This window comes from Cololabis saira, chromosome 24, assembly GCF_033807715.1.
Source record: "Cololabis saira isolate AMF1-May2022 chromosome 24, fColSai1.1, whole genome shotgun sequence".
NCBI classification, from domain to species: Eukaryota; Metazoa; Chordata; class Actinopteri; order Beloniformes; family Belonidae; genus Cololabis; species Cololabis saira.
Window position 1 is genome coordinate 21,560,809 of NC_084610.1, and position 27,858 is coordinate 21,588,666.

Consider the following 27,858-nt stretch of genomic DNA (forward strand, 5'->3'; position numbering starts at 1 on the left):
GATTCCCAGAATATTCCAATTTTTTTAGATAGGATATTTGAGTTTTCTTAAGCTGTAAACCATGATCAGCAATATTAAAATAATAAAAGGCTTGGAATATTTCAGTTGATTTGTAATGAATCCAGAATGTATGACATTTTTGCATTACAGAAAATAAAGGACTTTATCACAATATTCTAATTTTCTGAGACAGTCCTGTATATATAAACAATAAATTACTCCCATCAAACAAATATTGAACCTTTTTTTAAAGAAGAAATGTGTGAAAAATACTAAAGATGAAATCTAAAAAGTTGTTTAAATGTTAAAGTGACAGCTTAAGTAAAATAACAGAAAAGTTAAGAGGATTCTGATGAGGGTGTGTGTATGTAAGCGTGTGTATGTGAGCGTGTGTGTGTGTGTGTGAGCGTGAGCATGTGTGTATGTGCGTGTATGTACGTGTGTGAGGGTGTGTGAGTGTGTGTTTGTCAAACGCTCGTCTGCTCGGGGGTTTCTCGTCCTCCAGATGTCTTCGTTTAGGCAGGAACTCCCCTCTGCTCCTCTGGAGCTGCAGTCTGGAGTCAGCCGTAACCACGGCAACCGGAGACAACGCTCCACATCACATGATCTGGCCAGCCAATCAGAGCGTGGGTGGGGGCCCACCGCAAGATGACGTGTGTGTGTGTGTGTGTGTTTGTGTCTTGACTTTTAATCAAAAATGTATCAACATAATTTAAGATTATTTTATATAAACATAGTTTTAGATATAAATTTAGATAAGTGATGAAATAAAAAGAGGAGTAACGCCTGCGGGGCGTCGAGGTTCGACACAGACGGGGTCGGGGATGCAGATGAAATGATTAAGTAACAAGTTAACGAGCGTCTGTAGCAGTGGTGTCTGGTCAGTAGGGGGCGCTAGGGCGCTGCCCCATCAAATCAAGAGAAGAAGAATAAAAAATGTAAATAAAAACATGTAAGATGCAAATAATTATTAAAAGAAGGTGTTATTTCAGTCTGTGGGTGACTGTTAATAGTAATTAAATGTTGTTTAAATATTTATTTGGTTCAAAAATGTTTTTTTTATTTGCTTCCTGAACCAGAAACTCAGTTATCAGCAACGAATCAGTGATCAGTATCGTGACGAACTCGTATGTTGTAATGAATCTAATGTGATTGGACAAGTCATTCCCCGTCTTTTTTAGAAAATCAAACTGAACCACACAAACAAGATTTTTATGTTTGTTTTAAATAGATTAAATAACACTTGCTTTTGAAATATTATCTGTTGATCAAATATCTGAAAAAAGGGAACGTTATCTTTTCAAATAATATAAATTCCAGACAGAACAATAGAAATGTTCATGTTTTTTTTCTTCCGTCTAATGTGTAAAATGAACTGAACCCAAACCAGGAAGAAAAAAGTAAAATAGCAGTGGACTTGTTGAAACGTTAAACCCCTACTTTATGTTTTCTTTTTCCACTGCAGCAGAACTGAACTGCTTCACTAAAACTTAGGACCAATAAGGCATTGTTGGATTGTTTTTCAAAATTTTTCAAAATTAAAGGACCAAAATATTATTTTCTACCTTTCTTTTTTCCCCATTGTACCAAGCTATTACCTAACCGTGACTTCTGTGTACGTAATACCCCGTTGTATGCCGAGGTAAATTGCGCCCCCCCCAAAGATTTTTAGCACCAGCCGCCACTGGTCTGAGGTGATGAGGACCGGGACTGACCCAGATGTGTTGGTCTTGTGGTACCAGGACTCCTCACCTGTGTGATTACTAGGCCTGTGTTGAAGAAATCGATTTTCCGATTCTAAATCGATTCTCATATTAATTCCTAAAAATTGATTTGTATGTCTAAAGATCGATTTTTTTTTCATCATTACCATTTTCGGCATTTTTTTGTTTATGCCCAAAAAAGGAATATTTTGTTGGACACAAGAATAACTGGTGCCATGTTTTTGCCTTTAAATATGTTTAAAGGTATGAAAACATTAAAGTTTTCAGTTATAATTGCATAAATTGTCTATATTGTGGCAGGATGAAGCACGACTCCAGAGGTTGGTAAACAGGATTTTATTCCAGACAACAGAATCACAACTGACACAGAACACGTGTTGCTAAGCAACAATAAAACGCCCCGTGACCACGCCCCCTTCCCTACAATCTTGATGGGTGCGAGGTCCATAATTGTGTACGCCACAATATTTCATTACTTTATATACTGTCTTTGCATAAAATGCTAAAAACCAAATTCTCAAAAATTAAAAACCAAAATAGACCGAAAATGGAAAAAAATTTAAACGGAATTAAAGGACCAAAATATTATTTTCTACCTTTCTTTTAATAATAATAAAAAATAAATAAATAAAATATACAGTGCATTCAATAATGATATAACAACATATTTAGATCTCAAAGTGTCCAGACTATTGGGTAAATATCAGGTAATTATTTCTGTACTTAATGAGGAAGTACCAGGTAATATTATGGAAACAACACACACTTTCTTTTACAGTCCAGTTTCACTTTAATTACTGAGTAAAAGCCAGGTAAAAATGTCTGTACTTATTGGGTAAATACTTAGGAAATAGAATTACTGGGCAAGTAACTACAAGGTAAGTACCTGCTAATTGCCAGGTAAAACATGGAAACTATCAGGTTAATTACAAGGTCAATAGAGTCATTTACACCCTCGGGGGTACATGCACCAATCCATTGATAATACATAAATCAATAATGAATGGGTAAATACCCGGTAGTTATCCATGAAATGTATAGTAAATACAAGGTAACTACATGGTCATTGAAGTGTAATTAGCTGGTAACTACCTCAAATATAGGTTATAATCTCCTGGTAGTTTGCATAAAAATACTTAGTAATTACCTGGTACTTACTTAAATAATTAATGTAATTTCAGAGGAATTACATGGTAAATTGACTGGTAGTTACCAATATTAACCTAGTAAATACCTGTAATTTCTCTCATAGTTCCCATCTAATGTTTTTGTAATTACCTAGTAATGTTTAGTTTAAACAACCAGGTATTTACCATGTAATTACATGGTAAATACACATAATTACATGGTACAAGAAAATACGTAATAATTACCTAGTACTTACTGGGTAAATTACCCGGTAGTTACCATGTAATTACCTTGTAAATACAAGTTACTACTAGGTAATTACAGTGTAATTCCCATGGTATTACCTGGTTATTACTGTACTGTAAAAGAAAGGGTTACCGTAATTTTCTTATTTCTAACCTAAAAATGCCTGATAACACACATCACTTAAAAGGTTAGGTGTTTTTCCCACGTTTTTCAATTGAACTTTCATTTGTGTCAAGCAAATTTTAAGTTCTAGTTAAGTTAAAGTCTTGATAAGATTTTGAGTTTTGGCAGTGTTCAAAATAAAATTCTGAGCCCTGCTGTATTGGAGCACATTAGGCTCCAGAGCTACTTGATGTTTTATCCTTCAATGACTACAGAGCTAAAATTGAAAACTACCCAGTTAGCTTTTGACATTTTCTGCCTTTTCTTTTAGTTAAAACCAAACATATCCGCCGCCTCTTTCTTCTACCTTTACGTGCGTGGTGTCAGCGCGTTGTGCCGCATTGAACGTAGTCCGGGCGAAATACCTGCTTTGAGCTGCAAAATTAAACAATTCCTCGAGGCAGAGAAGATTCCTCCATCATTTTTTGTAATCGAATTACTCAAATTATTCGAGGAATCGTTTCAGCCCTAATCGGATTCGAATCAAATCGTGATAATCAATTCTAGGGGTGTAACAATATATTGTGCCACGAAATTTCACGATACAAAAACGTCACAAAAAAACGGGACAAAGTGTATCGCGATATTGGATTATTAATATTAATCTATTGTGTTGACTAGTAACGCGCATCCGACTGCGCCTCGACCCGCGGACCAAAATCTTCCTCCGCTCAGAAGAAAGTAGTACCTTTTTGTGGTCCCGATCAAGGGACTCTAGGGGGGTTTTGAGCTCTGAACCTTTAAGTCTGGTGTAGAGTTAAGCCTTACCTTATTAAATTAAACCTTTTTGGGGTGGTGAGTAGGATAAACACGGGACAACTTGTGCTGAGTTCCAGTGTACTTTAATGTCCCTCAACAGTGTAGGATTTTAGAACATCAACACAGCACCTAGTGCCGTACTGTGGCGTATCACTCCGCCCAATCTAAAACAGACTAATCACTACAGATAAACTGACTAGTGTCATTATAGTCCCTGATTTACATCAGAATATAAAGAATATATTTGTAAAATAATGAACCCTGAATTACCAAAATAATCTTCTTAACAAAAATAAATCTCCTCTTACACTTATAAGGTGAGCATGAATCAATCTTTTTTATGATGTAAAATTGTATGTATTTATTTACTTTTATTTATTTATTTTTAGTTTTTTTTTTTTTCTGGAAAAGAAAAAAGTCAAGTCATACATGAGAGAAACTATTCAGTTTGTGGCAAAATATTTGTACTTGTATGAAACTGAAGATGCATAATGCAAACCTGACATTTACTTTTAGTTCAGTTTGTGGAAAATGGTTGGCCTGGCTTTCTCTTTAAAACTTAAACAGTTATAAAGCATTACAAACTGTAACAATTAGGGAAAACGCACAGCATTGTTTTGTATTTTGTGTCTTTACAATAAAAGACCATTTTTTCCAGTCATATGTTCCTCATTCAAGGTTGTTAAAAAAATACTGCTATAATATCGTATCGTATCGTTATCGTGACCTCAGTATCGTGTATCGTACCGTATCATGAGATTAGTGTATCGTTACACCCCTAATCAATTCTGAATCTTAAGAATCAAATTGATTCTTGACATTTGAATGGATCCCCAGCTCTAGTGATTCCTGCAGCGGGTGCCTTTAACGCTGTGCCTCCTGTCCGCAGCTGTCCGGGGGCTGCGAGCTAGTGGTGGTTCTGCTGGACTTCTCCTCCGGAGGGCCCGGCGAGCTCGGCGTGCGCTGCGGCCAGACGGTGGAGCTGGTGGAGCGCTCGCCGGACCGGCCCGGCTGGTGCCTGGCCCGGACCACGGACCAGACCCCCCAGCAGGAGGGGCTGCTGCCCATGAGCGCCCTCTGCCTGTCGCACTCCCACAGCGCCGGCGACATGGAGGGGCTCCTGCCGGCCCCCACCACGGCCTCCAGCACCTCGTCCACCTGCACCACCTCCTCCTCCACCACCACTGCGTCCTCCTCCACCGCCGGGAGGGGTGAGTATCCTCAGAGACGTTCTATAGACCCCCCACTCCGGTTGGGTTTCCTGTATCTGTGTCACGTGGGTTTCCCCACTGCCCCTTTAGGAGACTAACAGCAGCTCCTGAGTCTATTGAGTCCTATGGGAAAAGTGAACGTGAGCACTAGGAATGGGTGATATTTTACAGTTCACGATAAACCGTCCAAAAAATTCCCCACGGTAAGAATTTGTATCTCACGGTAAAAATGATAAATTCACATTGATGACGTTTTTGTGTAAAGCTGGTTTAAGGAAGGAAGGAAGGAAGGAAGGAAGGAAGGAAGGAAGGAAGGAAGGAAGGAAGGAAGGAAATGAGCAAGAAAGAAATGAGCCAGAAAGAAAGAAAGAAGTGAGCCTGAAAGAAAGAAAGAAAGAAATAGAAAAAGAAAGAAATAGAAAAAGAAAGAGAAAGAAAGAAATGAGCCTGAAAGAAAGAAAGAAAGAAAGAAAGAAAGAAAGAAAGAAAGAAAGAAAGAAAGAAAGAAAGAAAGAAATAGAAAAAGAAAGAAATAATAAAAGAAAGAGAAAGAAAGAAATAGAAAAAGAAAGAAAGAAAGAAAGAAAGAAATAGAAAAAGAAAGAAAGAAAGAAAGAAATAGAAAAAGAAAGAAAGAAAGAAAGAAATAGAAAAAGAAAGAAAGAAAGAAATAGAAAAAGAAAGAAAGAAAGAAAGAAATAGAAATAGAAAAAGAAAGAAAGAAAGAAAGAAAGAAATAGAAAAAGAAAGAAAGAAAGAAAGAAAGAAAGAAAGAAAGAAAGAAAGAAAGAAAGAAAGGAGCCTGAAAGAAAGAAAGAAAGAAAGAAAGAAAGAAAGAAAGAAAGAAAGAAAGAAAGAAAGAAAGAAAGAAAGAAAGAAAGAAAGAAAGAAAGAAAGAAAGAAAGAAAGAAAGAAAGAAAGTAATGAGCCAGAAAAAAAGAAAGAAAGAAAGAAAGAAAGTAATGAGCCAGAAAAAAAGAAAGAAAGAAAGAAATGGGCCAGAAAAAAAAGAAAGAAAGAAAGGAGCCTGAAAGAAAGGAAGAAAGAAAGAAAGTAATGAGCCTGAAAGAAAGAAAGAAAGAAAGAAAGAAAGAAAGAAAGAAAGAAAGAAAGAAAGAAAGAAAGAAAGAAAGAAAGAAAGAAAGAAAGAAAGAAAGAAAGAAAGAAAGAAACTTTTTTGCGACATTGACTTTTTTCTCAACATTTCAACTTTTTAATCTCGACATTTCAATTTCTTTCTCGAAATTTTGACTTTTTTCTCGAAATTTTGACTTTTTTCTCGACATTTCGACTTTTTTCTTGACATTTCGACTTTTTTCTCAAAGTGCATAATCAAAAAAAATAAATCTTCCCCCAGTTATAACTTATATAGAAACATGTTGTCTTCATTCTAAGGCTTATACAAGACTTTTCATTTTTTGCGGCTCCAGATATATTCGTTTTTTGTGTTTTTGGTCCAATACGGCTCTTTCAGCATTTTGGATTGCCGACCCCTGGACTAGAGTATCTTTGGTATCCTCGCCCGTCTGTGTTTGCAGGGTGCCACTTCCTGTTTAAACAGGGGGCTTTAAACATCCTCCCTCCGCGCTGCACCTGAGCCCAGCGGGGCGTCCCCCGTCCTCTCGGTGTCCCCGTAAATATTTAAGTCCTGGTCGTAAACACACACGGGTCCCGCAGGACACGCTTGTTTTTCAGAAGCTGCTTCAGGTTAAACTAAACTAAACGTTTACTCGTGTCCCCGATCCAGACCTGCAGGTCCTCTACAGACCACTATGGGCTCAAATTAAAGCCATAAATATTTTGTATCTGTAAATAAACTTTGTACTTGTAGAAATATTTTGTGCGTGTGCAAAAAATATTTGTACTTGCAAAAAATATTTGTACTTGTAGAAATATTTTGTGTGTGTGCAAAAAATATTTGTACTTGCAAAAAATATTTGTACTTGTAGAAATATTTTGTGCGTGTGCAAAAAATATTTGTACTTGTAGAAATATTTTGTGCGTGTGCAAAAAATATTTGTACTTGCAAAAAATATTTGTACTTGTAGAAATATTTTGTGCGTGTGCAAAAAATATTTGTACTTGTAGAAATATTTTGTGCGTGTGCAAAAAATATTTGTACATGTTATATACTTGTTATATCAGCTATAGAGAACAAGGTAGTGCCGAAAAACAATATATATCCACAAAAATAAGAAAAATAGAGAAACATATTTTCTCATCAACAAAGCATATATTATATTTTTATACATTACATTTTATTGTTATTATTATTTTATTGTCTGAAAAATGGTTCAAATATGTTATTTTGTTATTTGTTTTGTTGATGAAAAAATATGTCTCTTTTGTGAGGGGGGATATATATTGTTTTTCATCACTACCTTAGCTGATACATATAACATATTTATAACATTTTTTGCAAGTACAAATATTTTTTGCACACGAACACAAAATATTTCTACAAGTACAAAGTTTATTTACAGATACAAAATTGTTATGGCTTTAATTTGAGCCCATAGACCACTAGGGTCCAGATCCAGACCTGCAGGTCCTCTACAGACCACTAGGGTCCAGATCCAGACCTGCAGGTCCTCTACAGACCACTAGGGTCCAGATCCAGACCTGCAGGTCCTCTACAGACCACTAGGGTCCAGATCCAGACCTGCAGGTCCTCCACAGACCACTAGGGTCCAGATCCAGACCTGCAGGATCTTTTTTCCTCTTTTTTCCCTCTTATTCCATCTTTTTTACTCCTTTTTTCTATTTTTTCCCTTTTTTTTCTATTTTTTTCCTCTTTTTTTCCTTCTTTTTCCATCCTCTTTTTTTCCTATTTTTTTCTATTTTTTTCCTTTTTTTCGTCTTTTCTTCCTCTTTTTTTTCCTATTTGTCCTCTTTTTCCCTCTTTTTGTCCTCTTTTTTTCCTTCTTTTTTCCCTCTTTTTTTCCTTTTTTTTCCTCTTTTTTCCCTCTTTTTTATATTTTTTCCTCTTTTCTTCCTCTTTTTTTCCTTATTTTTTCCTCTTTTTTCCTCTTTTTTTCCTTCTTTTTTTCCTCTTTTTTCCCTCTTTTTTCCCTCTTTTTTCCTCTTTTTTTCTATTTTTTTTCCTCTTTTTTTCTATTTTTTTCCTCTTTTTTTCCTTTTTTTCCTTCTTTTTTTCTTCTTTTTTCTCGACATCGACCACTAGGGACCAGATCCAGACCTGCAGGTCCTCTACAGACCACTAGGGTCCAGATCCAGACCTGCAGGTCCTCTACAGACCACTAGAGTCCAGATCCAGACCTGCAGGTCCTCTACAGACCACTAGGGTCCAGATCCAGACCTGCAGGTCCTCTACAGACCACTAGGGTCCAGATCCAGACCTGCAGGTTAAAATGTTCAGCTTTCCAGCAGAAATAAACATCTGTACAGTCTGGTACAGGACCAGTTTTGGTCTCCATGGTTACACGTCACATCCATTCTGTGATTTATATCAACTCCCAGCAGGGTGTGTTTGATTGACAGCTGGCTATTGATAAGAAGTTGTGGTCGGTCTGGTTTATTAGGAGCCATTTAATCACTTTTGTGTGATTGTGTAGGTGTGTTGTTGTGTAGTTGATTAGTTATGTACTTGTGTAAGTGTGCACTTGTGTATTTGTGTAGTTGTGTAAGTGTGTAGGTGTGTAGTTTTAAAAAAAACAGTGAGAAAGCGCAGCCTCAAGCTAAGATCACTTTGTCCCAGGAAGAATCGGAGATCTGGTTGGACGACATGTTTCTCATTCTTCCACACACTCACAGTCTCTCACACACACACACACACACACACACACACACACACACACACACACACACACACACTCTCTCAGGTTCAGGGTGGCTGGCGGTCCAGAGGTGACGTTTTCAGGGTTAAATATTGACCTGAAGGAAGCTGTACTTTAACATCCTGTGTGTGTGTGTGTGTGTGTGTGTGTGTGTGTGTGTGTGTGTGTGTGTGTGTGTGTGTGTGTGTTAGCTGTTCAACAACAGGAGCTGCAGTTTCCTCGCAGCTTCAGGTTGAACTTCCTCATTAAAACTTAAAAATAGATGTTTTGTTTTAGATTTTTCTTTCTGTTTTTGTTTATATGATTAAATTTTCATTATTTTTCTTCTGTTTACCTTCTCTTTTATTATTTATTTACATAGTTTCTATAATTTATAGTTACATCTTTTTATTTCAGGGTGTTTTTGTATCTTATATTCTCAGACATTTATTTTATGATTAGTTTTTTATTCATTTATTCTTCATAGATAGAATAGAAATCCTTTATTTTACTTTTGCTAATCTGTTTCCTTATTATTTGATCAATATTTATTCATATATGTCATTTAGCTGTATTTAATTTCTTTTTTAGTAAGTGAATGGTTTTATATTTAAAATCTTTTTACTATTTTTTTGTTTTATTAATTACTTTATTATGGGCTGTATATTTTTTTTATTATAAGCCTCTTGCGACATTTTCTCCAGGCCACACCCCCGGCTGATTAGGCCACACCCCCACTGTTAGTCCCCGCCCACACACACCTCAGTCTGCTGCTTCCACTCAGCTGTTATTGTGTCGCCGTGTGTCGTCTGCGGCCGTTTCCGTCATTCCTGCGAGCGGACTGATGCGCGAGCATGCGGCGAGGCAGAGGTGCATGCTGGGACTGTTCGGGCTTTTGGGGATGGATTGTGGGAGAGAGAGAAGACGAGCGAGGTGGGTTCACTGTGAGAGACGGAGGAAGAGAGAGAGGACTTATGAAGAGAAGTGAGAGTGTGTGTTCATTAATGAGTGACAGCATGAGGAGTGTGTGTGTGTGTGTGTACAGGTCAAGCAGGTTTCCCTTATCTGGACGGATGAATCTGTCTCTTGCACGCACACACTCACACACACACACACACACACACTCACACACTTGTGCTTTTAGGGCTCTTCATTCAGTTTATTTTGAAATATCACATTCATTTATTTCAGGAGACTTTTATTTTGAAATATGACATGTATTGAATTCAGGGGACTTATTTTGAAATATCACATTCATTTATTTCAGGAGACTTTTATTTTGAAATATGACATGTATTGAATTCAGGGGACTTATTTTGAAATATCACATTTATTTCGGGAGACTTTTATTTTGAAATATGACATGTATTGAATTCAGGGGACTTATTTTGAAATATCACATTTATTTCGGGAGACTTTTATTTTGAAATATGACATGTATTGAATTCAGGGGACTTATTTTGAAATAGATTCATTTATTTCAGGAGACTTTTATTTTGAAATATGACATGTATTGAATTCAGGGGACTTATTTTGAAATATCACATTTATTTCAGGAGACTTTTATTTTGAAATATCACATTTATTTCAGGAGACTTTTATTTTGAAATATGACATGTATAGAATTCAGGGGACTTATTTTGAAATAGATTCATTTATTTCAGGAGACTTTTATTTTGAAATATCACATGTATTGAATTCAGGGGACTTATTTTGAAATATCACATCCATTTAGTTCAGGAGACTTTTATTTTGAAATATGACATGTATTGAATTCAGGGGACTTATTTTGAAATATCACATTCATTTATTTTAGGAGACTTTTATTTTGAAATATGACATGTATTGAATTCAGGGGACTTATTTTGAAATATCACATTCATTTATTTCAGGAGACTTTTATTTTGAAATATCACATCCATTTATTTCAGGAGACTTTTATTTTGAAATATCACATCCATTTATTTCAGGCGACTTTTATTTTGAAATATCACATGTATTGAATTCAGGGGACTTACTTTGTCGTCCTGCATCCTTGAGCTCCGTAGTTTCCGTCCCTGGACCCGTCCAGAGGTCGGTTCCGGTAGTCTGTAGAGCAGAGGATTACTGTGACGGCGCCTCTAGTGGTCGGCAGAGGAACCGTCACGCGTTTCCACGTCTGAACCGAATACAGGAAGTGGCTCTTCTGTCTCCATTTCACCACTTTTACCTCAGTTTTTCCTGCTACTACCGATCAACTTCCTGTTTAGTGCGATAAGAACTTTGATCAGAACCCGTCTGTGTCTGCAGAGTCCAGTGTGATCAGTTCTGAGGGTTCCGGTCTCCAGACTCAGACCAGCCAGAGTAAGAACACAGTCCCTCACATCACCTCCAGATGTGTGCAGATGTTGTGTAGATGTGTGCAAATGTGTGCAGATGTGTCCAGATGTGTGCAGATGTTGTTTATGGAGCTAGAACAGTCTCATAATTCGCTCAAATGCACACACCGTTTCACAAATGCACAGGGCAAAATGCACAAATGCACACACCGATCCGCAAATGCACACATCGTTTCACAAATGCACAGGACAATTCACACGTGCGTAGGACAAGATACACAAATGTATTTTTGATGCACACACAAATATAACCTGATTTACAAACGTTTTTTGTCTGTGAGCTGTGCTGGATTTGCATGTGACTTTTGAGACTCCCCTGACATGACTCGATCCACAAATACGTTTTTTTTTTTAACACAGAAGGATCTGCAACCAATCAGATATCTTGCTTTGTTTCAGCCAATTATAAGAGCGCACCCCACGTGGGGGACGCAGAGCAGTGGATAAAACACGATTACATTTGTATATCTTGTCCTACGTACGTGTGAATTGTTCTGTGCATTTGTGAAATGGTGTGTGCATTTGCGAATCGTGTGTGCATTTGTGCATTTTGTCCTGTGCATTTGTGAAACGGTGTGTGCATTTGCGAATCAGTGTGTGCATTTGTGCATTTTGTCCTGTGCATTTGTGAAACGGTGTGTGCATTTGCGAATTATGAGACTGTTCTAGCTCCATACTCCAGATGTGCCCAGATGTTGTCCAGATGTGTGCAGATGTTGTCCAGATGTGTGCAGATGTTGTCCAGATGTGTCCAGATGTGTGCAGATCTTGTCCAGATGTTGTGCAGATGTTGTCCAGATGTGTGCAGATGTTGTCCTCACCTGTGTTCCTCTCTCAGGTGCCACCTCCCCCACCGTGGCCGGAGCCGGAGCTCCAGCCGGAGCCGTCGGCTCTCCGGGACCCAAACGCAGCGGCTCTGGAACTGGAAACACCCTGAAGGTAACAGCCGGTACCCATCATACTGGTATTCATCATACTGGTACTGGTACTGGTATTCATCATACTGGTACTGATACTGGTATTCATCATACTGGTACTGATACTGGTATTCATCATACTGGTACTGATACTGGTATTCATCATACTGGTACTGATACTGGTATTCATCATACTGGTACTGATTCTGGTACTCACCACACTAGTATTCATCCTACTGGTTTACATACTGATTAAAAAGGAGAATTGGGGTCTCCAGGAAATATCTGGTTTAGAGCGGCAAGGTATGGATGTGTGTCCAAGTTAAAGGACACAGATACGGATTTCCAGGTCAGATGAATTTATTTAACTGTGGTCTGTAACAATACAAACAAGAGAAAAACGTATTAATATACCGAAACCAGAATACAAGTAAATAACATAACATACAAGTTTCATTAATCAATCAAATAATACAGCAAATGACCAATTAATATTAACACACCACCTCCAAAGAAGTTTATAAACAATAGAAATGAACATAGTAGCATAACTAATATATTACACAACAGCAATTTAACTGTAACTTAAACAAAGTGTGAATGGATAAACATGCTGATGTTCAGTTTTTATTTTATTTTTTTTTTTTATTTCAGATCCCCATTAGTTGCTGCCTCAGCAGCAACTATTCTTCTTATAAGTAGATAACAAGTACAAAGAACAACAACTAAAAAGAAAAAGACAAAAAAACAAAACCAAATAAAAACTAAAGATAATAATAAGCAAAAAACTATGAAAAAAAGAAAATTAATTTTCCTAAATGAAAAAAACGAAAATGAAAAAAAAAAAAAAAAAAGAACAACCAAAAACAGATACATTAAAGATAAATCCAAGTACAACTAAAGATAAATAAGTGCATACTAAATGAGGCAAATACAAAAACAAAGAAACGTATTTCAATAGAAGAAAATTTAAAAATAGTGAAAATAACCGGAAACGTCACAAAACTTCAGCAAAATAAAATACCATGAATTGAAATTAAATGCAGAACAAGAAAATATGTTTATTTATATAACACCTAACTCAATTAAATCAATAAGCTAAAACCATTAGACACAATCTAAAACAACCTTTTCTTTTGAACTTCCTTTCTTAGTCTCCTCTTGAAGCTTCAACTCTGCCACTAGTTGAAATAAGATTTTCTGGAAGTCTATTCCAGTAAGTAACTGCCCTGTACATTACCGTTGTTTTTAGTGCATGGGTTTTAGGTTTGGGCAGGGTGAAATGACCTCTCTAGCATGTCTAGTATGATAGCTGTGGCTATCACTAGCAAGAAGCAACTGAGAAAAGAGATAATTTGGTGTATGACATGTGTAAATATTTTTAAAAACAGTATCAGGCTACACGCTAGTTCACCTTATAATGTCAATAAGCTCACCTTTAGGCATCCACACACAGTAATGAACTCAAAAAACAGGTGGATGGCTAAAACAGACGAAGAAAACAGCACCATCTATCGGCAGCCACATGAAGGAAAGAGTAAACTGCCTTCACTCGACGGCGTCGGCACAAAACTGTTGTGGTGCATTCAGGGACCGTTGGTAAAGTCTGCTGAGTCCAGTAGCGTGGGACAATTCAAACCACAATGGAAAAATTAATAATATAAAATACTATAAACTAGTAAACATAAACAGTGTGGGCTTTCTAACACTGATACTAATCATACTGGTATTGATACTGGTACTCACCACACTAGTATTCATCCTACTGGTACTCATCATACTGGTACTGATACTCATACTCATCATATTGGTATGGATACTGGTACTGATGCTGGTACTCAACATATTGGTATGGATACTGGTACTGATGCTAGTACTCAACATAACGGTACTCAACATACTGGTACTAATCATACTGGTATTCATACTGGTACTCAACATACTGGTACTAATACTCAACATACTGGTATTGATACTGGTACTCCATCTAGGGCTGGGCGATATATCGAGATTTTAATATATATCAATGTATTTTCAAACGCGATATGGTACGAGACAATATCGTTTATATTGATTTAAAAAAATATATATTTTTTTTTTTACTTTTTTTTATGATTTTGATATAGCTTATTTTGTGACAAATTGACTTAAATGTTTTATTTGTTATTTGCACAACGGTCAACCTCAGTGGAAAAGTCTGCCTTTTACTGTCTACATTGTATTAATTGCACAGTGTATTTTAATTTAATTGTTATGCAGGAAAGGGATATTTGTTTTATTTGATTCAAGAAGCATTTTTATTCTGCAGGCAGGCAGTTTATTTTTATTTCATGTATTTTATACATTTTGATATTGTGCAGACCTCTGTTAATAAAGCAACCTGTGTGACATTTGTCACGAGGCTTTGTATTAAAACTGACTGTTTTTTTAAGGGTTTGCCTCAGAAAAAAATGAAGCTAACAGAGATGCTAACAGAGATGCTAACAGAGATGCTATGCTATAATGCTTTGGGGGAAACCCCAATTATGGCACAGAAAAAATATCGATATATATCGAGTATCGCCATTCAGCTAGAAAATATTGAGATATGACTTTTGGTCCATATCGCCCAGCCCTAACCATCATACCAGTACTCATCCTAATGGTGTTCATGCTGGTAATACTGGTCTTCCTCCTGTTTGTGCAGCGCTGGCTCACCAGTCCCGTCCGGAGGCTGAGTCAAGGAAAAGCTGACGGACAGAAAAAGCCCCCAATCAGAACCCGGAGGCGGGACAACCGGTCAGAACAGACCACGCCCCTCACGGGCAACGCCCAGGTGGGATTTAAGAACACAGAACAACGGCGAAGTCCCCAAAGCTTAAACTTTAACGCTGACTGTTTCTCCAACCTGCAGAAGGCCCGGAAGGAGGAGGCGTCGCATAGTGGAGGGGAGGAGGAGCCTGAGGAGGAGAGCAGCACCCCTCTACCACCGCCAATGCAGATTATCAAAGATCCCAACAACCCCGAGGTAACAAAGGGAAATTAAAGCTGCAAGCAGCGATGAACGGGCCCTCGAATGTGCAATTTTCACCAATAAAGGTCAAGGACTCAAAACTAAGTCAGATGACACCACCCACGACTCTTTATGTCAAACCATTCAAAAGTTATTGGAGAAAATAGGAACTATCACATTACGACCAATCAGAAGAAGGGGCGGGGCTAATTTGCACCAATTAAGGTGAAGGAGTCAAAACCGAGTCCGATGACACCACCCACATGTCTTTATCGCAACCTGTTCAAAAGTTATGGCAGAGAATAGGGACTATCAGATATCGACCAATCAGAAGAAGGGACATCCTACTGGTTAATTTGCACCAATTATGGTCAAGGACTCAAAAATAAGTCCGATGACACCTCCCATGACTCTCTATGGCATGCCATTCAAAAGTTATGGCAGAAAATAGGATCTATCAAATATCGACCAATCAGTAGAAGGGGCGGGGCTAATTCATGCCAATTCTGTTCAAGTATTTAAAACCGAGTCCGATGACACCACCCACGAATCTTTATGTCAAACCATTCAAAAGTTATGGCAGAAAGTATGAACTATCAAATATAAACCAGTCAGATGAAGGGGGGCCATGCTTTTTGGCATGAAAAGTAATGCGCATCGTCGCAGGATGGAGACGCACATTTTGATGTATAACACACCTGGGTGCACGTTACGGTTCGGGCGAAGAAGCGGCCGAAGAAATGGCAGAAATTGCGCCAAAATTACACGATTAATTCAAAATGGCCGACTTCCTGTTCGGTTTCGGCCATGGCGCCAAGAGACATTTCTTTAAGTTGCGACATGATACAGGTGTGTACCGATCTTAGTGCATGTACGTCAAACCGTATTGTGGGGCTTGAGGCACAAAGTTTTCTAGGGGAGCTGTTGAGCCATTAGGCCACGCCCATTAATGCATACCATTAAATATCAAATTTTTCGCCAGGCCTGGCTTGCGTGGAAAATTTTGTGACTTTTGGGGCACGTTTAGGGGGAAAAAAAGGCCCTCATTTCTTCAGAAAAATAAAAACATGGAAAAACACAAAAACCAGAACGAGGATCTCCTACAGATACAATAAAGCCTTCGCACTGTAAGTGCTCGGGCCCTAATAAAGATGGAAGCCTTTCCATTGCGGCAGAAACACTAAAAAGACTCATGTTCTCTCCGTCTTCAGGGTCTGGATTCGGATCAGGGCTCCAACGAGTCGGACACCGAGCAGAGGAACAAAGCGCTGCGAGGACGCATGTAGGAAACTCACATTTTTAGCAGATATCCACCGAATACTGAAGGAGACACGTGTGAGCTTTGTTAGCGTCTGTGTGCAGGTTCGTCGTTAACGAGATGATCCAATCAGAGAAGGACTACGTGAAGGACCTGGGCGTGATCGTAGAGGTGAGACGTGAGTCCACAACCATCCTCAGATAAAACCACCAGACAGAAAGAACCCGTCCACAGGACTGTTGTCCTCTCTCAGGGTTTCATGTCCCGGCTGGAGGTCCGAGGGATTCCTGAAGAGATGAGGGGGAAAGACAAGATCGTCTTCGGCAACATCCAGCAGATCTACGACTGGCACCGCGAGTCCGTAACCGAAACCCCAAACCCCCCAAAAACCCCAAAACCCTTAGACGAGGACAGACATGCTCAGACTGTTCTTCTTTTGCAGCTTCTTCCTCATCGAGTTGGACCGCTGCGTCCAGAACCACGACCTGCTGGCCGACCTCTTCATCAGACACGTGAGTCGTCCACCCGGACCGCCACGAGAACCCAAGACCAGAACTCCACTGGGAGGTTTAATTCAATTCAATTCAATTCGATTTTATTTATATAGCGTCTAATACAGAGGTGTCAAATGTGCGGCCCGTGGGCCACACGAGGCCCGAGAGAGGTTTTCATGCGGCCCGCGAGAAGTTTCCAACGCAAAAAAACGAAATGTTAATTTACTAAAAAAGGCATAAATAATTGCCATGAATCGCAGCATATCCGATAATATATTTCTTCTACAAATCCATCGTTATTCCACAAATAGAGCAGTTTTCGACATTTTTTTAGTTTTCTAGAATGCATTTGCCGATTTTATTTCTTTGTAGACGGTCGTTTATTTTTATTAACCGACTACTATTATATATTTTCACAGGAAAAATATCACTGCTAAAAAAGATGATAGAAGATATTTATTTGGAGAATTTCAGTTTTGAATACGAGGATAGTGACAAAGTAAAACAGTTAAAAAAGAAGTGCTGACTTTTTCGGCACACTGGCGTAAATATCCGCGCCAATTTTTAAAAATAAATACATTTAATTGTACTTGAAAAATCTCTAAATCACAAAGAAACACTCTCGGATGTAATAAGAAAAAAAGCGAAAAAAACATACTTGTTTCTGTTTATCTTTGTAAAAAAAGTATCTTACATAATTTGAAAAAAAAAACAAGAAATTTCAAGAAAAGATCCTGAAGAAATATATTTTACATAATTAGAGTGTAAACAAAGTGCATATTTCCTTTAAAATTATCTAAACTGATATTGGATTAGATAACAATAGTAAAAAAAAAATTCGTACCGTTTTTTTGTTATTTTGAGTGTGAGAAAAAAATTGGTCAAATCCGGCCCGCCTAGCAAAATGAGTTTGACACCCCTGGTCTAATACAACATAAGTTGTCTCTAGACGCTTTCCAGAGACCCAGAACATAAACCCCCAGAGCAGTTATTACATAAACAATGGCAGGTAAAAACTCCCCTAGTGGGAGAAAAACCTTAAGCCAAACAGTGGCAAGGAAAACTCCCCTTTAGGAGGGAAGAAACCTTGAGCAGGACCTGGATCATAAGGGGGGACCCTCCTGCTGAGGGCCAGACTGGGGGTCAGGGACGTCAACAGCACAGCAGGCAGGTGGAAGCAGCAACGGGATGACCAGGGGTGGGGACCGCACGCCAGCACGCAGCTCCCGAAGCTCCGGCCCAATCAGCAAGTCCCAGGTTGGGGTGCAGGGTCGGGGAAAGGTTGAGAAGGGGCAGGGCCAGGGAGAGGAGTCTTGAGGGACAAACCTCTCCCCCGCCTGCCTGGGCCGTTACCCTGCCCCTCTCACTCCCACGCTGCAGGATCCGGTGTTGTGCATTCAGAGATGCTCTTCGCCACCGGCAGAGGATGCTGCACCATTAGTTTAGGGGTCAGGAGTTGTTGGTCTCGTCCAAGGACTTGACTCTGGCTGCCCTGGCAGGGACTCCTGACTGGACTTGGGACTTGTCTGGACTCTGAACCTCCCGGTCTTCACTGGGAGATGGATTTGGGACTTCACAGATGACCTGGTGATGGTGGCTCAGGACTTGATGGCAGGTTTTGTTTTGTTGGAGGTTATTGGTCTCGACTCTGGACTCATGACTTTGACTTGGGACTTGATTAAAGATTGGTCTTGTTGGTCTAGACCAGGGGTCGGCAACCCAAAATGTTGAAAGAGCCATATTGGACCAAAAACACAAAAAACAAATATGTCTGGAGCCGCAAAAAATTAAAAGTCTTGTATCAGCCTTAGAATGAAGGCAACACATGCTGCATGTTTCTATATTAGTTATAACTGGGTACTCGGCTTTTGTTGTCTGTTTTTAAAAAAATGTTTTAATTAATTTTTTTTAATTGTAGTTTTCAATTCTTTAATACGTGAATTATCCAAGTTTAATCCATTTTTTTTTTTGTAAATTCTTTCATTTAATCAGAATTTAAATGACATATTTTTGCCAACGTGTAACAAACATGCCTCAGCATATATTACATAGAAACACCAGCAAAAATATTAAAACACAAAGTTAAAATAAAAAAGGATTTAATCCGGATTTAAAGTAATTAAACCTTCATATTGCTTAGTTTTTATATGTTTTAAGGATTTTAAGTAATTAAACCTTCATATTGTTTAGTTTTTACCTATTTTTAAGGATTAGATTTTTTTGTTTTATGAATCCTCTTTTCTCCTTAGTTATTTTTCTCTTTTTCCCTTTGGCCGGTTTGTTTTACAACAGCTAAATACCTGGCACCCCCTGCTGGTAAAAACGTGTGTCGCAGACCCCGGCGCAAATCTTCGTTAACAGAAATGCTGAAATGTAATATTTATTCTACACATTTTTACAGCATTGGAAAATGTTAAGAATGTTTGTGTCATGTTTGTCCTCCTACAGAAACCATATTAAAACAAAAAATATTTCCCTCCCCCATCGATTTCCATTTTCAAACATTTTTGAAAAAGCTCCAGGAGCCACTAGGGCGGCGCTAAAGAGCCACGGGTTGCTGACCCCTGGGCTAGTTGGTTGTGAAATAATTCCTCTATAATTGTTTGTTGCAGGAGCGCCGCCTGCACATGTACGTGGTCTACTGCCAGAACAAGCCCAGGTCCGAGTTCATCGTGATCGAGTACGAGAACTTCTTCGAGGTAACGCAGCACCGCGTTTCAGGCTCAGGTTTGGTACGGATGAACGGAGGTGAGACGCTGAGCTCCCCTGTGGTTCTGTGGGTCTGCAGGAGATCCAGCACGAGATCAGCTGCAGGATGTCCATCAGCGACTACCTGATCAAACCCATCCAGAGAATCACCAAGTACCAGCTGCTGCTCAAGGTCAGCACACCCAACACCAGCGTCAGAGCGGTTTCCTTCACTTCATCCACATGATCAGTCATGGAGGAAGTTCATGGTTCTGGACGTTTCCCGCGGGGATTTGACTCCGCCTCTTTGTCACCGATTCTGTTCATTTCTTTTGTGGACAGAATTATGGGGAGGAGGGGAGGCGGGGCCTGGTTTTCTGGCCTCAAAATTGACCCTTTATCAGCCTTCTGATTGGTCCCTGACTGACCAATCAGAAACATCCTGGTCAGAATATCCGGTTGGACCAAACACCGTCTCTGTCGCTCAAATCAGTGGAAAAAGCCTAGTTTTTACTTGCCTTGTATCTAAATTTAAATCACATGGTTATTTTTTTTAACTTTTTTTTAGTAAAGAGGAACACTTTTAATGTGATGAGGGTGTAGCGTATTTTTATCCCAATGAATGCAAATGATTCGGTCCAAGAAACATTGAATTCTCTTTTCTCCTCAGTTATTTTTCTCTTTTTCCCTTTGGAAACAATCCCTTTGGCTGGTTTGTTTACAACAGCCACCTGCCTGGCGCCGGCCTGCTGGTAGAAACGCACAATTTAAATGACATATTTTGGTCAACTAACATGATTAAGCATAAATTACATAGAAACACCAGCAAAAATATTTAAAAAAAATTAAATAAAAAAGGATTTAATCCACATTTAAAGTAATTAAACCTTCATATTGTTTAGTTTGTATATGTTTTAAGGATTTAAAGTAATTAAACCTTCATATTGTTTAGTTTGTATATGTTTTAAGGATTTAAAGTAATTAAACCTTCATATTGTTCAGTTTTTATACATTTTAAGGATTTAAAGTAATTAAACCTTCATATTGTTTAGTTTTTTATATATTTGTTTGTTTTTTTTTAAATGTTTTAATTCATTTTTTTGTTAATTGTAGTTTTAATTTTTTTAATACGTGAATTATCCAAGTTTAATCCACTTTTTTTGTAAATTCTTTCATTTAATCAGAACTTGTAGTGTAGTGAGGATGCAGCGTATTTTTATCCCCAAACTGGTAGAAATCTGATCCGTACTTCCAATTCAAAGTCGGCTCGGCAGCAGCTACAACCCATAGCTGCAACCGTGAAAGAGTTTTATTTATTTATCTTAAAATGGTTAAGCGTTTGGAAAAGTGACACCTGCTACCCAGAGAGAATCACAGGAATACATTTCATCCCAAAACCAACCGTAAATTACGATAAAGCTACGTGGACAACCGCACGTTCCACCGTGCTATCAGCTAAACTCATCAAAAGATCCCGTTTTTTAAACTCCACAGTACCTGAAGTGTTCCTTTTTATTTATATCTAGTTGCTGTTGATTTTCCTTGGTACAATAATTAGAAATAAAGGGATGTAAAAGCCTGTTTTTACAACAGAAGAGGACGGGAGAGATGACAGTTTTGTCCGACCTAACAACGTGGGCGGGGCTTGACAAAGGGTCGTTTGGGTTTCTGCTTTTTGCAGATGATGTGGTTCTGTGGCTTCATTGAGTGCGTTTACATGGGAAGTTTAATTCCTCTTTAATTCAGAATTAAAATTAAATCTGATTTAAAATGAGTAAAAATGACCATGTAAACACCTAATTCTGAATGAAAATGGCCATTTTGAATTCAACTTAATTCCGTAGTAAGTGGCTGGTTTATTCTGATTTTAAATCCGAATAGAATAATTCCACGATCATGTTTACACTCATTCCGTTTTAAATTAATTCTGGTCTTTCTTTCTGCTCGTTCCCTCGCCCGTCTGTCTCCATGACACTTATATTCCACTGGGCTGGTTTTCCAAACAAAGTTTCAAGATGGCAGCACGCAGTAAACGCTGGTCAAGAGAGAGACCATTTATTTAATAAATAGCTTGGAGGACCTGGAAATAATTAAAAGAACAGATGAAAAGAAACATTAAAATTGTGAGCTTTTCAAAGTTTCTAAGTTTGTTTTTCTTCCGGTAGTTTAACTTCCGGTCCCCCCCCTATCCAATCAGAACCTTCCCAACCCCCAGACCTTAAGAGGAATTGGATAAAGCTGATCAAACGTGTTTTCCATGTAAACCTCAATTCAGAATTACTATTTCCATGTAAACTTGAAGGAAAATAGTTTAATTCTGAATTATTTAATTCAGAATAATTAATCCCGAGGTCGGGGTCAGGTCCTCCCACTTCCTCTCACTCTGGCGTCTCTGTTTCTCCTCAGGACTTCCTCAAGTACACGTCCAAAGCCGGGCTGGACTGCGAGGAGATCGAGGTCGGTCCCACGCAGAGCGAGGCGATGAATGATTCAGGCGGGATGCCGTCAACATCCGGGAGGTTTGAGGTATTTAACGTTGGTGTGTGTTCTGTGCTCAGAAAGCGGTGGAGCTGATGTCGCTGGTCCCCAAACGCTGCAATGACATGATGAACCTGGGACGCCTGCAGGGATACGAGGTACGCCGTCTCAGCACTTTGTAGACATGCACCGATCAGGATTTTGAGGGCCGATCACCGATCTCCAAAAGCATTATCTGCCAATATTACCGAGAGGTGTCTTCAGTATTCACATTCATTACTCAGGTAGACGTATAGATACTAGAGTTTAAAAATACTCCTGTAGAAGTTGAAGTATCAACTCAAGTTTTGTACTCAAGTAAAGGTATAAAAGTACTGGTTTCAAAACTACTTAAAGTATAAAAGTAAAAGTAATGTAAGGGGGAAAAAAGACATCCTTTTTTTCTCTCTTTTTTTCCTTTTTTCCTTTTTTTTGAGTCTTAAAAGGAAAATGAATTATGAATTATTAAGCTTTATGAAGGCATAGCATCTGCCACGTGTGAGGAGACTATTGGGAGTGAAACTCTTCACACTATAACATCCAATTGTCACTCGTGAAGCGACTGACACGACTGTCGTCCTGCGTGAGGGTTACGGTTGGATGCGACTATATAGTTTGCTATAACTCGGACTGACATTCATCAGTGGAATACGACTCGGCAGCGCGGATCCAAGCAGCTTACAACGCGTTTAAACCGGACGTCTACTACAACAACAAACGGCTGATGATCAAGGCTTATGAATCCATTTTTTTTCCCTGCTTCTGTTGCTGTCGTTTATACAGGACTGTCTCAGAAAATTAGAATATTGTGATAAAGTCCTTTATTTTCTGTAATGCAAAAATGTCATACATTCTGGATTCATTACAAATCAACTGAAATATTGCAAGCCTTTTATTATTTTAATATTGCTGATTATGGCTTACAGTTTAAGAAAACTCAAATATCTCAAAAAATTTGAATATTCTGGGAATCTTAATCTTAAACTGTAAACCATAATCAACTATATTAAAATAATAAAAGGCTTGCAATATTTGTAATATTTGTAATATTTTTTTTTTTTTTTTTTTTTTTTTTAAATTGCATCACAGAAAATAAAGAACTTTATCACAGTATTCTAATTTTCTGAGACAGTCCTGTAAGTCTCTGTTACATTCAGCTGAGTTAGCAGCGTTGCTGCGTGCCCCCTTTTCTTTCTCTGTCTTAGCAGCAGCCAACTTTGTAAATTAATATACTTGATCACTTCCGGTTATGGCGGCGCGTCGAGCAGACGTGGCCCCTCGCGCTCTGTTGCTAATTCTAAAACAAACACTATCTAAATAACCCAAATCCAAATTAAAAGATTTACAACGTGAAACAACACGTGTAATACGTGAGAATATGCAGAGAAAACTAACCAAGGACAGATATAAAACAACCGAAAGACCCAACTTAAATTGCATTGGATTTACTAAACTAAAAAACCCAATCACATCCACATTCAAACTGGTTCTTTCCTACCAGTTGCATCTTTCAATCGATCAGGTGTGTGATGAGAGCTAACTGAGACCAGTCCAAACATTTCCTGCCATGCCTTCCCGTGCACAGGTGAACATGGTCCCAATGAGTGACTTCCTGGGAGCACCAGTACTGTGTGTGGTCGCCCTCTGCTGGTTTGGAGTATGAAACTTGGTATTTGACACAACAGTTAGGGTTGCCACCCGTCCCGTAAAATACGGAATTGTCCTTTATTTGAGAAAAAAAATGTTGCGTCCCGTATTGAACTAATACGGGACACGATTTGTACCGTATTTTCATTAACTTTTACACCATATTCTAGTTGAATTATTGAAATAAATTAACTTTTACACCATATTCTAGTTGAATTATTGAAATAAATTAACTTTTACACCATATTCTTCACCTGTAGGCTATATTACATCTGGGCTGATGTGGACATACGTAGCATAGGAGGATATTTCAGTTACTAGTATGGTTGGCCGTCTGTACAGTCATGCAAGTTCAATGCTATTAAAGCACTTTAAACTTTAAATCAAAGCATTTAGTTTTTTCATATAAAATAAACACATTTTTATTCAGTTTAGAAGTTTTGGGGCTTTTTTTTTTGGCCCCTGCACTGCTGAAATCAGGGCGTCCCTTATTTCTATTTCTGAAAGGTGGCAACCCTAACAACAGTGTGTGTGTGTGTGTGTGTGTGTGTGTGTGTGTGTGTGTGTGTGTGTGTGTGCAGGGGAAGCTGACCTCACAGGGGAAGCTGCTGCAGCAGGAGACCTTCTGCGTGTGGGAGCAGGACGGCGGCGTTCTGTCCCGCAGCAAAGAGCGGCGGGTGTTCCTGTTCGAGCAGGTCGTCATCTTCAGCGAGCTGCTGCGTAAAGGCTCCAACAACCCGGGCTACCAGTTCAAGAGCAGCATCAAGGTGAGGCTGCTGCCCAGGCCCGGCCCTGAGCCGGCCCTGAGCCGGTTCTGACCCGGTTCTGACCCTGCTGTGTGCTGTGTGAGCAGGTGAGCTACCTGGCCATGCAGGACGGCGTGGACGGAGACCCCTGCAAGTTCGTGCTGTGGTCCCGCGGCTCGGCCGAGCGCTTCACGCTGCAGGCGTCGTCCGCCAGTATCAAGATCACCTGGGTGGAGACCGTCGCCGGGCTGCTGGACGCCCAGAACAACTTCCTGTCAGGTTAGGAGGCGCTCATGCTCATCATCATCATCATCATCATCATCATCATCACGCTAAAATTGCTTTCATCAATGAAAATTATGACTAAATATCGTCGTCAACAAACCTTTATCACCTGAGGAAAACGAGACAAGACGAAAATTCTGGTCATGTGACGATAACGATAATTAAATATATAATGCAATATCTTAGCCCAGGGATCGGCAACCCAAAATGTTGAAAGAGCCATATTGGACCAAAAACACAAAAAACAAATATGTCTGGAGCCGCAAAAAATGAGAAGTCTTGTATAAGCCTTAGAATGAAGGCAACACATGCTGCATCTACAGTGTATCTATATTAGTTATAACTGGGTCCCCGGCTGCAAATGTAGCTGCTAATGTCTTTCCACATGACTCTTTTTGTTACGCGAATCTATGGTATTAGGGCCAGGCAGGAGAAAAATAAAAATAATATTTTAGAGGAGGAAGTTTTTTTTTCATTATGCACTTCGAGATAAAAGTCGAAATGTCGAGGAAATAGTCAAAATTTCATGAAAAAAGTCGAAATGTTGAGAAAAAAGTCGAAATGTTGAGATTAAAAGGAAAAGGGTAGAAAAAAAGAGAAAAAAAGAGGAAAAAAAGGGAAAAAAGAAGAAAAAAGAAAAAAAAAGGTCAAACATTTTTGAAAAAGCTCCAGGGAGCCACTAGGGCTCCCTGACTAAAATAAGACTAAAATGCTCAGACTTTTAGTCGACTGAAACTGAACGTGACTAAAACTCATAAAAACTAAAAGACTAGACTAAAACAGGCTGATAAAAACAACACTACATCCTCGAGTCCACTGGAGGCGTCTATGTCTAATGATGTCTGGATTTCTTAAAAAACCATTTCAGCTCTCCAGTCGCCCATCGAGTACCAGAGGAAAGAAGGAGGCATCTCCGTGACCCGGCCACTGTCGTCAGGGCGACCGCCCTCGGCCCCGCCCACGCCCAATGGCCACGCCGCCCAGCCGGCCACGGACGGCGATCCGGACGAGCAGGTAGGAGGCGGTGGGGGTGTGTGCTCCCGTCTGTGTGTGACTTGATGTGAGCTGAGACCCGTGTCCAGTACTGGAGTTGAGGGGGGATGAGGGGGGATGAGGGGGATGGCATCCCCCCCTGGAATAAAAACGGTCCAAATCATCCCCCCCTGGAATAAAAACGGTCCAAATCATCCCCCCCTGAAATAAAAACGGTCCAAATCATCCCCCCCGTAAAACTGCCATCCCCCCTTTCCATCCCTTATGTCATTTCATCAATGAATGTGGTTTTACTGCTATTTCAACATTTAGAGTCATCACCAGAAAAATAACACCAGAAAAATAACTTATTTGACAATTTTCACCTGTTTCAAGTAAATTTTCACTTGAAATAAGTAGAAAAAATCTGCCAATGGGACAAGATTTATCTTCTCATTACAAGCAAAATCTTGTTCCACTGGCAGATTTTTCTACTTATTTCAAGTGAAAATCTACTTGAAACAGGTGAAAATTGTTGTTTTTTCCAGTGATGAGTCTTGTTTTAAGTGTAATGAGATTTTTTTACTAAAATGAGACATTTTAACTAGAAATAAGACGAATATTCTTGTTAAGTTTTTGCAGTGATCCATTTTACTTATCCTGTGAAGGACAGAGTCATATTGATAAGTTCAGAAAAGTGTTTTTTATTGTTGTGTTTTGATGTATTTGATGTAAGCCCAGTGGATATTTAAAGCTTACAGAAGGCTGCATTTAACTGCTGCTATGTCATTCCTGCAGTATTTCTGCAGCTGTTTTGGTCAGTGCTATTACTTGTAATCAGTGTGCGAAATACCCATCCATATTCGGGGGGGTCCCTAACTCACTTTTTTTTTTAGTTTTTTGTTTTTTAAACAGTGTGGCCCTATACAATAAACCAATACAATCAGCCTACTATAGCCTATGACAAATACACGCACACTTTTAACCCTTTTAGATGCACGTTGTTTTACAAACAGGAGGCAAAATTGTGCATTACAATGCAGAATGTTATTTACAAATTAAATCTGATAATTAAAATAAATAAAAGACATTAATTGGCACCACACTGGTGCACAGTGCACTTAATGAATAAATGCCAGATATAGGACACTGGCGCACGGCCAGTGCATTGCAGAAACGAATAAACAAATAAAACAGGCTAATATATTATTTTAGATAAATAAAAAAAAAATACAATGAAAATGAATTGTCCATTCAAATAACAGTAATAACAACAAATGCCACTATCGGAGACGTGCAATCAGTGCACTTAAACAGATCCTCAGCCTGCACAATGATGACTGATTATTTAACGTTAAGTAACCATCCAGGAAATTATGTTTTAACACAGCTGCAGCTGTGTTAAAACATAACAGGTCATCACGCAAAATTTAAAAAAAAATATGAGCTCTCAACAGGTGGGTTCACGCAGCTTACATATTCACAAATCACACTCATAACAGGCCATAACGCAAAATAATAATAGCAATAATTAAAAAAAAACATTAGCTCTCAGGTGGGTTCAGGCCATATTAAGCAGGCTGGCCTCTTACCTTAAGTTAAAGCAAGTCCCTGCTAGCAACAGGGGCGCAGTAGCATCTGCCCCGGAGCACTCGGCCTAGACTTCACTTTCTTCACCAGAGGGTGGGAGAGGAACGGGACCCTCTGTTGTGACATCGTCTCTCTCCTCATCTCTGGCTGCCACTGACACCTTTTTTGATGTGAACCCAAAGTGTGCAAGTGACACACTCTGAGTTAGCTTCCGCTTAGCCATGTTATTGTGGCATCTCAACTAGCCGGCCTGATCATTTATTTATTTTTTTGACAACATTCCCCCCCGAACCCTCCCGTATTTCGCACTCTGCTTGTAATATATTATATTATTTGTAATCAGCACAAATTATCTGTCCCCATATGAT

At 39.0% G+C, this 27,858-nt stretch overlaps 1 protein-coding gene across 1 annotated transcript in view; it reads left to right on the top strand.

The window, feature by feature from the left end:
- The window catches only part of LOC133425230 (kalirin-like), a 112,656-nt gene that overhangs the window by 83,510 nt on the left and 1,288 nt on the right, over nucleotides 1-27,858 (top strand). The window contains 16 exon segments of the mRNA XM_061715965.1: nucleotides 4,909-5,230; nucleotides 11,296-11,349; nucleotides 12,223-12,323; nucleotides 14,988-15,116; nucleotides 15,195-15,308; nucleotides 16,505-16,575; nucleotides 16,656-16,722; nucleotides 16,805-16,908; nucleotides 16,994-17,063; nucleotides 19,658-19,744; nucleotides 19,834-19,926; nucleotides 22,140-22,190; nucleotides 22,292-22,369; nucleotides 24,479-24,664; nucleotides 24,751-24,922; nucleotides 25,797-25,942. Coding sequence (XP_061571949.1) covers nucleotides 4,909-5,230; nucleotides 11,296-11,349; nucleotides 12,223-12,323; nucleotides 14,988-15,116; nucleotides 15,195-15,308; nucleotides 16,505-16,575; nucleotides 16,656-16,722; nucleotides 16,805-16,908; nucleotides 16,994-17,063; nucleotides 19,658-19,744; nucleotides 19,834-19,926; nucleotides 22,140-22,190; nucleotides 22,292-22,369; nucleotides 24,479-24,664; nucleotides 24,751-24,922; nucleotides 25,797-25,942 — 1,845 coding nt within the window.